This window comes from Crinia signifera, chromosome 4 (assembly GCF_055691185.1).
Source record: "Crinia signifera chromosome 4, ASM5569118v1, whole genome shotgun sequence".
In the NCBI taxonomy this organism is placed as follows: Eukaryota; Metazoa; Chordata; class Amphibia; order Anura; family Myobatrachidae; genus Crinia; species Crinia signifera.
This window is the reverse complement of record NC_139220.1, coordinates 310,794,877-310,813,588: the sequence shown is the minus strand read 5'-3', so window position 1 is coordinate 310,813,588 and position 18,712 is coordinate 310,794,877. Positions and strand designations below refer to the sequence as shown.

Below are 18,712 nucleotides of genomic sequence, written 5' to 3'. Positions count from 1 at the left end.
ACCTTTCCACTTTGCGGTTGTGTATGGACGCCATGAAATCCACGTCCGGCACGCCCCAGCTGTCTGTCAGAGTGGCAAAGACTTCCGGGTGGAGAGACCACTCCCCCGGATGAATGTCCTGAGGGCTCAGGAAGTCTGCTTCCCAGTTCAGGACACCCGGGATGAAGACAGCTGAGAGTGCCAGAAGATTTTGTTCCGCCCACAAAAGAATTCTGGAAACTTCCTGTAGGGCTGCCGCGCTGCGGGTGCCCCCTTGGCGATTTATGTATGCCACCGTCGTGGCGTTGTCGGACCGGATTTGTACTGGTTTGCTGTGGAGCAGTTCCACTGCTCCGAGCAGAGCATTGTACGCTGCCCTCAATTCCAGGATGTTGATGGACAGCCTGGACTCCTGCACTGTCCATACGCCTTGCAAGGACTGGGATCTTACTACCGCTCCCCAGCCTCGCAAGCTGGCGTCGGTTGTGAGGACAAGCCATTCGGCGAACCAGAATGGTCGGCCTGTTGAGAGGTGCCGTGATTGTAGCCACCACTGGAGGGATTCCCGGACCTCCCGTGTCAGTTGGAAGGAGGTAGTCCTGATATGATGGGTCAGGCCATCCCACTTCTTCAATATGAGACTCTGAAGAGGGCGAGAGTCGAACTGGGCCCACTTGACCATGTCGAAAGTGGATACCATCCGACCTAGGATTTTCATCACCCAATGAACTGTAACCTTCGGACTGGAAAGGAATTTGCGAATGTGCTGGTGTAAGGCGGCACTTTTGTCCACTGGAAGAAAGAGCCGGAGGGCCCTGGTGTCTAGGAGAGCTCCCAGATGCAGCATGCGTTGCGATGGAAGCATGGTGGACTTTTCCCAGTTTAGGAGCCACCCGTGGCCCTGTAAAGTTGCAATCGTTGTCTGCAGGTGCAACATAAGGATTTCTGGTGATTTGGCCACCAGCAAGAGGTCGTCTAAGTAAGGGAATACCCGAATGCCCTGCTGGTGTAAGAGGGAGGCCATAACCGCCATGATCTTCGTAAAGATCCTTGGGGCAGTAGCCAGTCCAAAAGGCAGAGCCCTAAATTGAAAGTGCCTGTTTAGGATCGCGAATCTCAGGTACTGTTGGTGTGCCTGGAGGATGGGGACATGTAGGTATGCATCCCGGATGTCCAGGGATACCATGTAATCCCCAGCCTCCAGTGCCAGGATTATTGACCTCAACGTTTCCATTCTGAACTTGGACACTCTGACTGACTTGTTTAGCGCCTTTAAGTTCAGAATGGGTCTGAATGTCCCGTTTTGTTTTGGGACCAGAAAGAGTGTTGAGTAAAAACCCTGTCCCTTCTGGTGGGCAGGTACGGGGACAATAACCTGAGACCGTAATAGGGACTGCAAAATCCTTTGCAGGTGGTCTGCTTTTACAGGGTCGCGTGGAAGGCCTGTGCAAAATAACTTTTTGGGTGGTGTCCTTTTGAAGGATATGGAGTAGCCCCGAGACACCACTTACCTCACCCAGGCGTCCTTTGTTCTTTGTTGTGAACAGCCACCGTTGGGAGAATAGGAGAAGTCTGCCTCCCACCTGGGGCTCTCCCTGCGGGAGGCCCGTCCCGTCATGCGGAAGGCTTGTCAGGCTTGTTTGGGGCCTGTCTAGCAGCCCAAGCCTGCTTTGGTTTTGCCTTACCAGGTTTACGTAAGGGGGAAGGCTTTGTAAAAGGTTGACCTCTGGCCTTGCCCTGTGGGCGAAAGGACCGAAAGGCAGGTCTAGACTTTTGGGGAAGGACTGTTGGGAGACATGCAGTTTTAGCTGCAGCCAGAGAGGCTACTATTTTATTAAGTTCCTCCCCAAAGAGTGATTCACCTTTAAAAGGTAGTAACTCCAGGGTCTTTTTTGACTCTAAGTCCACTTTCCAAGGCCGGAGCCAGATGATGCGGCATGCTAGCACAGAACTAGCTGAAGCCTTAGCCGCTAGTGTGCCAGCATCCGACATGGCGTCCATTATATAGGAAGCTGCTTGCTTAATATGGAGGATACACAGTTTAGCATCCTCGGATGCGTCCTGTGTAAGCTCCTCCTCCAAGGTCTGAACCCACGGGAGGATAGCCTTAGCCGCCCAAGTAGCCGCTATAGTGGGCCTTTGAACTGCGCCAGTGTAGGAAAACGTGGCTTTAAGGGCCTGTTCCAGGCGCCTGTCAGTTTGGTCCCCAAGATTTGACCCAGATGAAACAGGTAGCACTGATGGTTTTACCAGTCTTGTAACATGGGGGTCCACTGAGGGAGGTATTTCCCATGGTTTGCAATCCTCCGGCGGGAGGGGATATTTATTTAAAACCCTCCGTGGAGTGCTGGCCTTCTTGCCTAACTCCTCCCACTGAGTTGTTCTAATTTCTGTTAGGTAATCAGAATGTGGGAACTGGGCCTTAAGGACCTTTTGCTTTTTAAAGACATCTTTTGTCTTTGCAACAGGTTCAGGCTCCTCAGGGTCATATAATAAAACCTCTTTAATTGCATGTATCAGGGCTGCCACGTCAGGAGTCTCCGCATGAGCGGCAGGAGTATCCATGGGCATGGGGTCATCCTGATCATCATCCAAATTGATGTAATCACCTGTATTATCGACATCATCCCCCCCATCGCCACCATCGTCAGTATCAGTGTCATCCCGTGTATCTGCCAGTAACGGAGCTAGCCGGGATCCACTGGGCTGTACGGTCTGGGGCAGCAGCTTTTGCATAGACACCGTAGTCTGTTGCAAGGTCTGCACTGTGGTCGACAGGGCATCCACCCAAGGTGGAGGGGGCTGGACTACAGGGGGAGCAATAGAGGCGGGCAAGCGATCCACAAGAGTACCCAGCAATTGTTGGAAGGCTGCCCATGGGGGTTGTTGTACTGTGGCAGTGGACTGCGCAGGGGATATGCAGTTGACACACAGGCCATCCTGAACAACATCCATATCAGACAGGCCTGCAGCACAGCCCTTGCAGGACAAGAGCTGAGGAGATTCTGTCTGCTGACGCCCTCTTTTAGACATGGTGTAAAACACACTGACAAGGAGAGCTGACAGTGCACAATAGGATAATTCACTAAGGAAAACCTAGAGTGATATCACTGAGTGTTGTGACCAATGAGGTATTGCCTCAATACTAGAGATGAAGGGACAGATCACTGGACAGAAGAAGTGAAAAACTAGCACAAGTCACATACACACTAGTCAGAAATAGACTACCTCACCCTGTGTCAACCGCATAACTCTATGGAGAAAAGTGGGAATAAGGGTGGCTGTGAAAGCAGCTACTGAACCTGTAGGCGATTTCACAGGGGAGAAGTGTGCCCGCTCTCTGGAAGTGCTGCTGCAGAAATGGCGCCTGTCCGAGAGAGGGGGGGCGGGCACAAAAGTCACGGCTAATGGGACGGCAGATCTCTAGTGAGATTGGCGCCAAAGCCGGGGGAGGGGTTTCAGACCTGACACCGCCTTCCCTATGCTGGACTTCCCCCACCGGGGATAATGTAGCCAATAATGGGGTCCCCTCTGCCCCGGTCTGCGCTATTCCCCCGGTGGTCTAGTGGGGTCCCGGGCCGAAGCCTGTACCCACGCCAGCTACCGCGTGCGTCTCCCACGCTAGCGCGGTACGGCAGCGGTTTGCGCTCCAGGTGGAGCCTTACCTGCCCTCGATTCCGGCCACGCTGCCCGGGGGAGACCGTCGGCGGTGCTAGGCGTCGCGGTCTTCCCCGCCGAGGTCCTCCGTGACAGACGTCATAGGATGGAGCCGGCGCCGGGAGGGTGAGGCGGCCGCTCGCTCTGCCGTCAGTGATTGACGGCGGTGAGCAGCCTCAGCCGCAAAGCGGCTTCTGCCGCCGAGGAGGCAGATTTAAAAATAAAAAGGAAAAAAATAAAAATAGCTTTCTGGGGTTACCTCAGTGAGGTAACCCCCGCTGATAGAAAATGTGCGTCTGCTTCCTGCAGGCACCAAACAAAAACTGACTAGATGAGCCTGGAGGCGGGGCTGGAGGGGAGAGGGCCCGGGCATCCTGGGAAATCTTTAAAAGCTTCGCTGATTGGTGCTTCGGACCCCTGGATCCACCTACAACCCCGATGTCCCCTGTGGGACCCATGGACCCTGAAAAGGAAATTATCTATGTTAATTGCGAAGCCCATACAGGGACATCTTGTTGGGGTGTTAACACAGGGGTGTCTGTACAGTCTGGACACAGCACAGCACCCTCCTCCTGAGGTGTACATTTTGACTGACATTTTCTACATGTTTAGAAGAACCCCCAGCTATAATGAAAGTCTGCCACAACCCACTCTATGCACACAGAAAAGAAGCAGTAAGGTTTAAAAGAATATAAGACCTAGGAGAGGTTTAGTAAAGAAAAAGGAGAGCCCACAAGTCAGTACTACGCTCTGGTCTATGACACTGCAGCGCTCTGACTATAATTTGAGCACAGCCTGTACTTCTAGAAAGACTTCTATCACCCTACTGTGGAACTCACAGACCCCTTGGGTGATGTTGAAGTCAGCGGTGTTTAGCAGAGACCTCTCTGTGGCAGGACGTGGCAGAGAAAGGACTCAGAGCTCTGGAGCACGCTACATGTAAAATGGTGCTGGCTATGAGGGGAAACGCAGGGAGACTGGGAGTCCCTCAGTAGCACTAAGCTCCGCCCACCGCTATGGTGCGCTTTTAAAAAAAGCAGTGAACCGCTAACTACTGCCTATTACCTGGACTCCCATGCTAGCGGGGAGCCGTGGCATACATACCCTGCCTTGCCGGCCAGCAGCGTTAAGGCTGGGGGTACTGTGACACAGGCTGAATGCAGTGGTCCAGTCACTCTGGGATGGCGGTCCCAGGAGCCGGGGAACCCCACGCAGACCGCAAGCAGTGGCGCTGGGGTCACCCCGGGAGCTCCCACGGTGCAGACAGTGCAGACAGGCAGTCGGCAAAAGCTGCCTGTCTGTCCTCATGAATAAGTTGAACAAATAAAACATAATCTAAAAATAAAATTTCTATATGCCCTTAGAGGGCAAAACATTGCACCCAGCACATTCTAAGACTGCCGGTTGAGGGGAAGTTAAGGGGAGGAAGTAGCCATACAGCTATAATTCTTAGGGCCAGATGTACTAAGCTTCAAAAGTGATAAAATAGAGAGTGATAAACAACCAACCAATCAGCTCCTGCCTGACATTTTTCAAACATAGTCTGTGACATGGCAGGTAGGAGCTGATTGGCTGGTTCTTTATCACTCTCCATTTTATCACTTTTAAAGCTTAGTACATCTGGCCCTTAAAGTGCCCAAGCTCCTAGTGGTCGCCCCCTCTACTCCCCACTGTAGATCTCCAGTGCCACCTAGTGGATGAAGGAGAAATTAGTTTGTTAAATAAAGGGTATTGGAACTTAAAAGGAAAGACATCTGAATTTAATTACATGCATGTGGAGGGAGGGGACATCATAGCATGGGCTTTCTATGGGATCAGTTTTGTCACTCCCTTTCTCAAAGAGGGCTTGTGCCTAAGGGCCTTATTCTTATTCTTTCTGACAAAATCCTTCTTAGATGGACAAAACCATGTGCACTGCAGGTGGGCATACCTCCCAACTGTCACGATTTTAGAGGGACAGTCCCGATTTTCGGGTCCTGTCCCGCTGTCCCACCCGCGGCAGGCATTGTCCTGCTGCGGGGGGTGGCAGTTGGGAGACCCCCCAATCTAGTAGAATAGACGCTGTGCGCATGCGCACAGCGTCTATTCTCGTATGAAAATGAGGTCGCGGCTAATTAGCATAAGCCGCACCCTCATTTGCATACGCCCCGCCCCCTTTTCGGGCGCTCGCGCAGCTTCGCCGCGCGAGTGTCCCTATTTCTTCAGTCCATAAATTGGGAGGTATGGGTGGGGCAGATGTTACTTGTGCAGAGAGAATCTAATTACAGCTGTGGTATTTATAAACAAACTATACTTACAAACACTGGTGACTTTGGGGTTTATGTACTAAGAGAGAGATAAAGTGGAAAGAGTATTAGGAGCCATTACAGATCATGCACTTCAGCTGGTCCCGACTGTTAGGCAACCAGGCTGCTGCATTATGTTGCCACATTCTGGTTATGGGTGTGCTATGGGAGTGTCACAGATGTGTTGCTAAAGTAGTTTTTGGGTCAGATTTATAGATGGACGGTAATTGATGGCCTCTGAGTCCTAGTATGCAGCAGCTGTGTGATAATGTGCAAATGCAACAGAAGGCGCCTTGGGTAATGATACACCGCTTATCTGCTGCTTGGGCCAAAGGAGCAGCATTGGATTATTTCTGTGGACATTGGTTACCTGTACTAGATACCGTGGTTCCAGTGATAGGCTCAGGAGTCGTGTCAGACAGAGTGGAGTCTGTTGAATACACAGGAGTCGTATCAGACAGAGTGGAGTCTGTGGTGTACACAGGAGTCGTGTCAGACAGAGTGGAGTCTGTTGAATACACAGGAGTCATGTCAGACGGAGTGGAGTCTGTGGTGTACACAGGAGTCGTGTCAGACGGAGTGGAATCTGTGGTATACACAGGAGTCGTATCAGACAGAGTGGAGTCTGTGGTGTACACAGGAGTCGTGTCAGACGGAGTGGAGTCTGTGGTATACACAGGAGTCGTATCAGACAGAGTGGAGTCTGTGGTGTACACAGGAGTCGTGTCAGATGGAGTGGTGTCTGTGGTATACACAGGAGTGGTGTCAGACGGAGTGGAATCTGTGGTATACACAGGAGTTGTGTCAGATGGAGTGGAGTCTGTGGTATACACAGGAGTCGTGTCAGACGGAGTGGAATCTGTGGTATACACAGGAGTCGTATCAGATGGAGTGGAATCTGTGGTATACACAGGAGTCGTATCAGATGGAGTGGAATCTGTGGTATACACAGGAGTCATTTCAGACGGAGTGGAATCTGTGGTATACACAGGAGTCGTATCAGATGGAGTGGAATCTGGGGTATCTGTAGGTGCTGTGTGTGTAGTATTTGTGTGAAATATGGTCTCTGTTGTTTCAGGCATAGTTGTAGTGCTGGATGCTGCGGCTGAGGAAGATGTATTGCTTGTAGATCTTGTAGGAGTTGGGTCTGTTGAAGAAAATTAGGTTTGAATTAATTAACACTAGACAATATGGCTGCACTTTGCAAATTCTGACAAATTGTGACTTACATCTTTGTATGTTATTACCCAGGTTTTTTTTCTTATTACTACTAATTTAAGCACTGTATGTTCCGAAGCTATCTATATTGGTATTTGTGTGCAAAAGAGGAAACTAGACAACATGCTGTACTAATTGTGATTCTGCTACTGCTGTTACAGATGTAGCTGCTCTCTTTAGAGTGGATCCCATCGAAAGGATCGCCGGCTACCAGTTGGCACCATGCGACAGAATGGGGTACACGCCTAGGAGCCATGCACGTGCCCCATTCTCGAGTGACCCTCTCACTTGTCCCCATCCACCTGCCCGCCCACCACCAGCACGTGCAAGCTAAGGGGATCTGGCGAGCACTTGGCAATACTGAGGGCGGCTTCATCTGTAATAGAAGACTGCCCCCTAGTGCTACAGGCAGTACCTAACATGCTAATGTATTTTCTGTTATATAGTACTATGGCTCTTTGAGGTTTTTGTGGATTCGGATTTGGATCTTAACAAAAACAGATCTAGTTAACCAAGTCGAAAACATGCCAGCTTTTATAGTTAATGCTCATGGACTATAGAAGAACTCTGACTAGTAACGGGCAGTTGAAGGAGACTCAGAGCAAGGCCACAGACCCTAACACCACTGGCGTAACTATGGCACCGCAGCCCCCGCCACCGCGGGGGGGGGGGGGGGCGCTGTGCATATGGGGGCGCCGGGGGCTGCGGTGCTATAGTTACACCTCCCCCCAATCCCCCGCAGGCTTACCTATTTCGCTGGTCCCGGCGGCTCCGTTCTTCTGCTGAGGACCACCACAAAATGGCCGCCCCCATATAGCACACAGTTATCTGAAACTGTCTGCTGTATGGGGGCGGCCATTTTGGGGTGGTCCTCAGCAGAAGAACGGAGCTGCCGGGACCAGCGCGAAAGGTAAGGCTGCGGGGGATTGGGGGGGTTTGAATGGGCGGCGGGGGGCGCCCCCCCTAATGGCGGGGGGGCGCCCAAAACGTAGCTACGCCGCTGCCTAACACACTGGCAGTTTTCAGCAGGGTTCGGCGCCCCCCCCCCCCCCACACACACACACCCCACACCCCACACCCCACACCCAGCCAGGTAAATACCTGGACGCTGTGATCTCCCTCACAGCAGTAGCCGAGCACAAGCGCAGTGAGGGGACCCCTGGGAAGAGGACTACATGCCCCATGAGCCTCCGGGAGCGGGGTAGAGGGGGAACGGAGAGCGCGAAAAAGGGAGGAGTGGAGGATCTGACCTGCCGCATCTGCGTCACTGTCCCGTCACTCGCTCCCGGCGCCGGCTCCTGCTGATAATGAAAAGTGACTCTTAGAAAATGGCTGCCAAAACTGTCTGCAATACGGGGGCAGCCATTTTCTAAGTGTCACTTTTCATTATCAGCAGGAGTCGGCGACGGGAGCGAGTGACGGGCAGTGACCGCAGATGCGGCCGGGCAGCAACGCAGCGGGTATCTATAGCACCGCAGCCCCCCAGGCGCCCATAGTTACTCTGCGCCTCCCCGCCATGGCGGGGGCTGCGGTAGCTTAGTTACGCCAGTGCTTCACAGGTATCCGCATGCCCTCGCGGGGCTCGCTGCGCTCGCCACACTATTCTATTCTCAACTCCACGTCAACGTGGATAGTGGGGGTATGAAAAGGTCGGAGGACGCGTACCGCCGCCCCTCGCAGGCTCGCTGCGCTCGCCACGCTTCGGGTTCGCGTTGATCGTGGGGTGGCGTAAACTACTTTTGGGGGGACATTTCACTGTTCAGGGGTGTTTTTGGGGGTTTCTGGCCCATTTACCATTGTTCCCTATGATGATTTGGGTAAATTGAGCCATTTAACATTGTTTCCTATGGGAAATCGGGGGCATCGCGGGTAAATTGAGGCATTTAACATTGTTCCCTATGGGAAATCGCGGGCATCGCGTCGGTACCATCACACCCGATTTTTTAGTGCATGCGATGGCCCCCGAATTTTACTCACGATGCCCACGATCATGATCGTTGTGGCCGTGCTAGGAAACAAGTACAGTACATTGCTTCGGCCACGGCTACTTTTATGATCACTGTCCTATCTGTGTGGAGTTTGTGTGTTCCCTCTACTTGCAAAGGATTGCTCCAGTTCTCCAGTATCTCCCACATTCATTCATACATTATTAATAATAATAATAATAATAATGTTAGTGATTTATACGCACCTGTCCTGTTGTTCGGTATTTCACACCGAGATCCTGTGAAGTCCGCTGTGCACATACACTTTATCCCATCATAAGTGCCGCCATTCAGACAGTAATCTATACACAGATACATTAAAGATCTTGATCAGCAACTAATAAATATGTCATTGCTTCATTTGCATGAGTAATTAAATGTATGATTGGGTTATAAATGGGCATCAAGTTGATCATTTGCTACTTGGCAAAAATGCAATATAAATTACAAAAAGCAATGTATTCATCTAATGTTCTGCCAAAACTGATCTGTTTCCCAGACTCTTACAAGATTTGGATTCTGAAATACGCACAGATGGAGTGCCTGTGGTTCTTGCAGGGGCTGGTGATCACCAACTGCTAGCCCCCGCCAGCCCCCTCCCAGAAGGGGACACGTGTGCGTCTCCTTACTACAGAGCTCCCTGCCGGTCTCCGCCGCTTCATCACCGGTCCCCGCCACCCGATCCCACCTTCCCACTCCCTCCCTAACCCTGCCCATTTCCCTGAAGCAGAGACGGGCAGGGTTCCCCCCCCGCCCCGAAACTGGGGCACGCATGCGTGTCAGAGAGTGCCATCTCACCAGTGGGGACAATCTGACGAGCCCCATCACTGGCTGAGAGGCGCTCCATCTGTATGCCCATTATCTTCTAACTACCCCTGTCTCCTTATCCTTCACTAATACCTATACAACATTCACGGACTTAGCCTGACAGCTCTTTGTTATTCATTCACAGTGTCCTTTATTAGATGATGACATACTTGGGCCTTTTGCTGGTTCATTCACTCCCCCAAGCATTTGCACGGGGAGTGATGTTTTACTGCTGCGCATGCACATTTCTGTGCATGTGTATACGCTTGGTGATTCGCACCTACCAGTGTGGAGCCCATGGACACGCCCAGTGTTTCATGGGTGTTAACATAAAAACGCTGTGCGGTCCAATGGAAGTTCGGCAGCTGACATCACCGAATGTCAGCTGCCCACCTTGTACTGGGAGCTTGCAAAGCTAAGACACCAGAGAGTGTCTTAGATTTGCTTGCTCCTTGCGAATCATTCGATGGTCGCCAACCATCTAATAATTTGTCCCCGTACCCAAGGCTGCAAAATGCAAAACATCCATTCACCGCCATGAAGGGAACTCACCAAGTGAAGGGGGCGGGCGGCTTAGTGAGCGGCGGCCAGCCTTAAATCCATGCGCAGCGCTGTGAAATTCAGTGTTGTGTGTGGACTAGAATAAGGTCCCCAACCTCATCGCCTGTGGCATTGCAGTCAGACAGGCTATTCATCACCTATCTGCCCTTGCACAGAAAGCTAGAGAATTCTAACTATTTGACGGTCACCTAGTTCTTCGTGAAAAAATTATCAGCATTGCAGTTGAGCAGATCTATGTAGTGCAGCATGTCTAGCTCCTTCCCTCTACTTCCCCTCACCCGGCAGTCTAAAGAATTGTGCCCGGAGGGGGCTGGGAGAAGCAACATACTTCCGAAAGGAGGTTAAAAATCGTCCAAATCATGCAAACATGAAAAAGCAGGCCAGATGAAAATAGAAATTGCCAAACAGTATCATCCACACAAATGTAACTGGCCAGAGGGTTCCAACCAACAACCGGAATCCCCATTATAAAACTGTAATGTATAAATAGTAACCTGAACTGAAGGAAGAGCAGCGCCGGGAGGGCGTCCAGTGCCACCTGTGGAATCGGAGAAAAGGATTTAATGGTAAGTACACAAATCCCATTTTCTCCTTCATCCACTAGGTGGCACTGGAGATCTACAGCGGGGACGTCCCAGAGCTCCCATTATGGGCGGGACGGCGCTGAGATCCTTCCTACACTGCACGGCCAAACTGTGAAGTCTGGGCCGCAAGTGTCAAATCGGTAAAACTTGATAAAGGTTCTTTGTCCGGACCAAGTGGCTGCCCTACACAATTGTTGAACCAAGACCCCTCGGGCGGCCACCTAAGAGGACCTACCGAACGCTGGAATGTACCGTAATATGCCAAGGAGGCACCTGCGTTGCCGCCACATATGCCTGTCTGATGGTGAGACAAAGCCATCTGGCTAATGTCTGTTTGGAGGCAGGCCAACCGAGTTTTGATATGTCATAAAGAACAGAGAATCGGTCTTCCTCACAGAAGCTGTTCTGGAAACGTAGATTCTGAGAGCATGCACTACATCCAGATACTTAGAGTCACTGGAGTCCTCAGTAAACGCAGGTACCACAATTGGTTGGTTGATGTGGAATGAGGACACCACTTTAGGCAAGAAAGAAGCCTTTGTCCGCAATTCTGGTCTGTCCTCGTGAAAGACAAGGAATGGTGGGCGACATGACAAGGCACTTAGATCCAAAACCCAACTGGCTGAGGCTAAGGCAAAAAGTAGGACCGTCTTCCAAGTACTGTAAGATATTTTATGTCAACCAACTCTAAAGGCTCGAACAACGGAGACTGCAGAAAAGAAAGGAGTAGATTGAGATCCCACGAAGACGTGGGTGTCTGGAAGGGGGGTTGAAATCTCAACACCCCCTAAGAAAAGGTTTGTACCTGAGGCATCAAGGCTAATTTCCTCTGGAAAAAAACGGAAAGTGCACATACTTGTACTTTTAGGTATCCAAGGCGTAGGCCTACCGATAGACCCGCTTGGAGGAAGAGGAGATGAGCCAATTTGAAAAATTTTGGTAACACTTGACGACCTTCGCACCAGGAAATGTATGCCCTCCATATTCGATGGTAATGAACTGAGGTTGCTTCCTTCCTAGCACGTAACATAGTAGAAATCACTGCCGAAGGAATTCCCGCTCTCCTTAGGATTGTCCTCTCAGTAGCCAGGCCGTCAAATGAAGCCACTTTAAGTCTGGATGGACGAAGGGACCTTGTGACATCCCCACTGATGTACGAGTCTCTGGAAGACTTGTTGATGAAGCTTCCATTCTCCTTGGTGAATGTCCTGCCGACTAAGATAGTCAGCCTCCCAGTTTTCCACTCCTGGGATGAATACTGCTGAGATTTCTTCGAGGTGATCCTGAGCCCAGAGCAAGATCCGACTGACCTCCTTCATGGCGGCACGGCTATGTGTTCCTCCTTGTTTGTTTATGCATGCTACTGCTGTAGCATTGTCGGATTGTACCTGGACTGCTTTGCCCAGAAGAAAATCTGTGGCTTCTAGCAGAGCATTGTATATCGCTGGGAGTTCCAGAATGTTTATCGGAAGTAAGGGCTCCTGTGGAGACCACAGACCCTGGAATTGATGTTCAAGCTTGATTGCTCCCCAATCCCATAGGCTGGCATTCGTGGAATGGAATTGTCCATTCCCAGATTCCAAATCGCATTCCCTGAAGGAGGTTTCGGGAGATGAGCCACCAAGTCAGTAAGAGACGTGCCCGTGGAGATAGAGTGACTCTCTGATGGAGGGTGAGATGAGAACCTGACCACTGTTGGAGTAGACAGAGCTGGAACGGTCTTGAGCGAAACCGACCATACTGGACTGCTTTGAAAGCTGCTACCATTTTTCCTAACAAAAGGATACACAGGAATTCTGTGACTTGTCTGTGCTGCAGAACCAACCGAACCTAGAGTTGAAGAGAAGCAATTTTGTCCTCTTGCAAGAAAACCCTGCGTTGTACAGTGTCCATATGCATTCCTAGGAACAGTAATCTGAGAGGGCAGGAGTTGAGATCTCTGATAGTTGAGAATCCAGCCGTGCTGCATCAGTATCTCCTGAGTTCGACAGATGTTGGAGAGAAGGATGTCTGGAGATGGAGCCTTCAGAAGAAGGTTATCGAGGTATGGCGCTACCGTGATCCCTTGAGATCTGAGCAGTTGCACCATAACAGCCATAATCTTTGTGAAGATCCTTGGAGCCGATGAAAGACCAAACGGTAGTGCCTGGAATTGCAAATGGTCGTCTCTGATGGCGAATTTTAGAAACGCCTGATGAGGCAGCCAAATTGGTATTTGCAGGTAAGTGTCCTTAATGTCGAGTGACACCAAGAACTCCTCTGGCTCTAATCCTGCTATGACCGACTCTAAAGATTCCATCTTGAACTTTACCACTCTCAGGTAGTGGTTGAATTGTTTGAGGTTGAGAATGGGTAGTGTGGAGCCGTCCGGCTTTGGTGCGAGTTATATGGTAGAATAAAGCCTTGCATTCTTTGTTCCTGAGGTACAGGAATAACCACCCCCATCTGAAGACGTTTTTGAACTGCTTGCAAAAGAGCAGTACCTTTGTCAAGAGAAGCTGCCAAACCGGTTGTGAAGAACTGGTTTGGATGCTTCGGTACTTATATGTTAGATGGGCGCCCACTAAGCTATTTGCTTAGTTTTCCATGTCTGATCGCCACGCTTCGGGCTCGGTGGCTCGCTGTGCTCACCACACTATATAAAATCAACTCCATGCCGACATGGATAGTGGGGGTATGAGCGTACTAACTATAGTGGGCGCCAAACTAACATATAAGTACCGATGCTTCCTTTGAAAATCTATCCTGTAGCCATAGGTTACAGATTCTCTGACCCAAGCATCCTGGCTGGAGAAACACCAGACTTGATGATAGAGGCGCAGCTGGGCCCCCACCCTGGAATCCCCCAAGTGGGATTGAGGCATGTCATGAAGAGGGTTTAGCAGCAGGCTTGGCTTCCTGGTGTGCCGTAGAAGCGACACCCCTTCCCCGACCTCTGTATTTACGTCCACTGGAAAGACAGACTCTTGAGTGACCACGGTATCTTGCCGTTGGGCGAAAGAACCGAAAGGACAGTCCCTGAAAAGGCCTTCTAGGGGGAGGGGCTGCAGATCGTAAGAAAGAAGATTTCCCCTCTGTGGCCTTTGAAATAATATTATCCAGTTCTGGACCAAACAACAACTCCCCCTGAAAAGGCAGTGACTCCACTTCCCTCTTGGATTCCGCATCCGCTTGCCACTGGCGTAACTAGAGAGCTCTGCAGGCCGAAATGGACAGAGAGGAGATGCAGGAAGCCAGTATACAAACATCGGAAGAAGCCTCTATAAAATAAGCAGCGGCTTCTTTAATGTGGTCCGCCAAAACGACTAACTCAGCTGCAGCTAGGTCTTTACCAAGACCTTCGGAAATCTAGGTTGCCCAAGCCTCCATCGCTTTGTTCACCCAGCATCCCACCTGTGCAGGTCGGTGTAACAATCCTGCAGCCATGTAGATGGTCTTTAGGGTGGCTTCCAGTTTCCTGTCAGATGTCTCCTTCATAGAGGAGGTTCCTGGAATTTGGAAGAACTGTCTTCTTAAGGTGATCCTGCTGGGACAAATTTTCTGATGTAAAGGCCGGTACCACGATTTCCTGATTCAGGTGGAACCTGGAAACAACCTTAGGGAGGTGTGACGGTTTGGTTCTCAGGACCGCCCTATCCACATGGAAGATAAGGAAGGGAGGTTTCCAGGACAGGGCTGAGAGATCAGAGACCCTCCTAGCAGATGAAATTGCCAGGAGGAAGACCGTTTTTACAGTAAGCCACTTAAGATCTACTGATTGTAAGGGTTCAAAAGGTGGCTTGGTCAATGCCTGTAATACTAGCGTAAGGTCCCAAGGCATGGTAGGAGGAGTATACGGTGGCTGTACATGTAGTACTCCTTGAAAGAAAGTGCGGACATCTGGTAGAAGCGCAATTTTTCTTTGGAACCAGACCGACAGGGCTGAAACTTGGACTTTTAATGATGCCAGCCTCAGTCCCATATCTAGGCCTTTCTGCAGAAAGGCCAAAATCCTGGCTATTTTAAAGACTTTGGGATTGTTCTTTCTGGAAATACACCAAGAAAAGAACGTGTGCCAAATCCGGTAGTTGATTCTGGACGATGACGGTTTACGTGCCTGAATCATAGTCCTAGCCACTCTGGAGGAAAAACCTTTCTGCTTCAGCAAGGTAGTTTTAAGCGCCACGCCGTCAAAGACAGACGCTGAGGATCCGGGTGTAGGCAGGGACCCTGGGACAGCAGATCCTTCCGAGATGGCAACGGAATGTGTGGTAGGTGCGACATTTGCAGCAAGTCCACAAACCAAGGCCTGCGTGGCCAAAACGGGGCTATCAATATCAGATTCCCGCGTTCCACCTTGAATTTCCTGATAATCCTTGGGATCATACTGACTGGGGGAAATACGTACGGGAGATGAAATCTCCATGGAACTGTCAGAACGTCTGTGAAGTCGGCTAGAGGATCCCTTGTCCTGGATCCGAACCTTTCCACTTTGCGGTTGTGTCTGGACGCCATGAAATCCACGACCGGCACGCCCCAGCTGTCTGTCAGAGTGGCAAAGACTTCCGGGTGGAGAGACCACTCCCCCGGATGAATGTCCTGAGGGCTCAGGAAGTCTGCTTCCCAGTTCAGGACACCCGGGATGAAGACAGCTGAGAGTGCCAGAAGATTTTGTTCCGCCCACAAAAGAATTCTGGAAACTTCCTGTAGAGCTGCCGCGCTGCGGGTGCCCCCTTGGCGGTTTATGTATGCCACCGTCGTGGCGTTGTCGGACCGGATTTGTACTGGTTTGCTGTGGAGCAGTTCCACTGCTCCGAGCAGAGCATTGTACGCTGCCCTCAATTCCAGGATGTTGATGGACAGCCTGGACTCCTGCACTGTCCATACGCCTTGCAAGGACTGGGATCTTACTACCGCTCCCCAGCCTCGCAAGCTGGCGTCGGTTGTGAGGACAAGCCATTCGGCGAACCAGAATGGTCGGCCTGTTGAGAGGTGCCGTGATTGTAGCCACCACTGGAGGGATTCCCGGACCTCCCGTGTCAGTTGGAAGGAGGTAGTCCTGATATGATGGGTCAGGCCGTCCCACTTCTTCAATATGAGACTCTGAAGAGGGCGAGAGTCGAACTGGGCCCACTTGACCATGTCGAAAGTGGATACCATGCGACCTAGGATTTTCATCACCCAATGAACTGTAACCTTCGGACTGGAAAGGAATTTGCGAATGTGCTGGTGTAAGGCGGCACTTTTGTCCACTGGAAGAAAGAGCCGGAGGGCCCTGGTGTCTAGGAGAGCTCCCAGATGCAGCATGCGTTGCGATGGAAGCATGGTGGACTTTTCCCAGTTTAGGAGCCACCCGTGGCCCTGTAAAGTTGCAATCGTTGTCTGCAGGTGCAACATAAGGATTTCTGGTGATTTGGCCACCAGCAAGAGGTCGTCTAAGTAAGGGAATACCCGAATGCCCTGCTGGTGTAAGAGGGAGGCCATAACCGCCATGATCTTCGTAAAGATCCTTGGGGCAGTAGCCAGTCCAAAAGGCAGAGCCCTAAATTGAAAGTGCCTGTTTAGGATCGCGAATCTCAGGTACTGTTGGTGTGCCTGGAGGATGGGGACATGTAGGTATGCATCCCGGATGTCCAGGGATACCATGTAATCCCCAGCCTCCAGTGCCAGGATTATTGACCTCAACGTTTCCATTCTGAACTTGGACACTCTGACTGACTTGTTTAGCGCCTTTAAGTTCAGAATGGGTCTGAATGTCCCGTTTTGTTTTGGGACCAGAAAGAGTGTTGAGTAAAAACCCTGTCCCTTCTGGTGGGCAGGTACGGGGACAATAACCTGAGACCGTAATAGGGACTGCAAAATCCTTTGCAGGTGGTCTGCTTTTACAGGGTCGCGTGGAAGGCCTGTGCAAAATAACTTTTTGGGTGGTGTCCTTTTGAAGGATATGGAGTAGCCCCGAGACACCACTTACCTCACCCAGGCGTCCTTTGTTGTGAACAGCCACCGTTGGGAGAATAGGAGAAGTCTGCCTCCCACCTGGGGCTCTCCCTGCGGGAGGCCCGTCCCGTCATGCGGAAGGCTTGTCAGGCTTGTTTGGGGCCTGTCTAGCAGCCCAAGCCTGCTTTGGTTTTGCCTTACCAGGTTTACGTGAGGGGGAAGGCTTTGTAAAAGGTTGACCTCTGGCCTTGCCCTGTGGGCGAAAGGACCGAAAGGCAGGTCTAGACTTTTGGGGAAGGACTGTTGGGAGACATGCAGTTTTAGCTGCAGCCAGAGAGGCTACTATTTTATTAAGTTCCTCCCCAAAGAGTGATTCACCTTTAAAAGGTAGTAACTCCAGGGTCTTTTTTGACTCTAAGTCCACTTTCCAAGGCCGGAGCCAGATGATGCGGCATGCTAGCACAGAACTAGCTGAAGCCTTTGCCGCTAGTGTGCCAGCATCCGACATGGCGTCCATTATATAGGAAGCTGCTTGCTTAATATGGAGGATACACAGTTTAGCATCCTCGGATGCGTCCTGTGTAAGCTCCTCCTCCAAGGTCTGAACCCACGGGAGGATAGCCTTAGCCGCCCAAGTAGCCGCTATAGTGGGCCTTTGAACTGCGCCAGTGTAGGAAAACGTGGCTTTAAGGGCCTGTTCCAGGCGCCTGTCAGTTTGGTCCCCAAGATTTGACCCAGATGAAACAGGTAGCACTGATGGTTTTACCAGTCTTGTAACATGGGGGTCCACTGAGGGTGGGATCTCCCATGGTTTGCAATCCTCCGGCGGGAGGGGGTATTTATTTAAAACCCTCTGTGGAATGCTGGCCTTCTTGCCTAACTCCTCCCACTGAGTTGTTCTAATTTCTGTTAGGTAATCAGAATGTGGGAACTGGGCCTTAAGGACCTTTTGCTTTTTAAAGACATCTTTTGTCTTTGCAACAGGTTCAGGCTCCTCAGGGTCATATAATAAAACCTCTTTAATTGCATGTATCAGGGCTGCCACGTCAGGAGTCTCCGCATGAGCGGCAGGAGTATCCATGGGCATGGGGTCATCCTGATCATTATCCAAATTGATGTCATCACCTGTATTATCGACATCATCCCCCCCATCGTCAGTATCAGTGTCATCCCGTGTATCTGCCAGTAACGGAGCTAGCCGGGATCCACTGGGCTGTACGGTCTGGGGCAGCAGCTTTTGCATAGCCACCGTAGTCTGTTGCAAGGTCTGCACAGTGGTCGACAGGGCATCCACCCAAGGTGGAGGGGGCTGGACTACAGGGGGAGCAATAGAGGCGGGCAAGCGATCCACAAGAGTACCCAGCAATTGTTGGAAGGCTGCCCATGGGGGTTGTTGTACTGTGGCAGTGGACTGCGCAGGGGATATGCAGTTGACACACAGGCCATCCTGAACAACATCCATATCAGACAGACCTGCAGCACAGCCCTTGCAGGACAAGAGCTGAGGAGATTCTGTCTGCTGACGCCCTCTTTTAGACATGGTGTAAAACACACTGACAAGGAGAGCTGACAGTGCACAATAGGATAATTCACTAAGGAAAACCTAGAGTGATATCACTGAGTGTTGTGACCAATGAGGTATTGCCTCAATACTAGAGATGAAGGGACAGATCACTGGACAGAAGAAGTGAAAAACTAGCACAAGTCACATACACACTAG

At 51.0% G+C, this 18,712-nt stretch overlaps 1 protein-coding gene across 1 annotated transcript in view; it reads right to left on the bottom strand.

Moving 5' to 3' along the window:
• Positions 1-1,593: 1,593 nt before the first annotated feature.
• The window catches only part of LOC146073337 (uncharacterized), a 56,487-nt gene continuing 39,368 nt past the window's right edge, over positions 1,594-18,712 (bottom strand). The window contains exons 5-7 of the mRNA XM_083180513.1: positions 9,331-9,426; positions 6,292-7,068; positions 1,594-2,786 (exon numbers count right to left, since the gene is read on the bottom strand). Of these exons, the coding sequence (XP_083036639.1) occupies positions 1,594-2,786; positions 6,292-7,068; positions 9,331-9,426 (2,066 nt within the window). The remainder of the gene's footprint in view (positions 2,787-6,291; positions 7,069-9,330; positions 9,427-18,712) is intronic.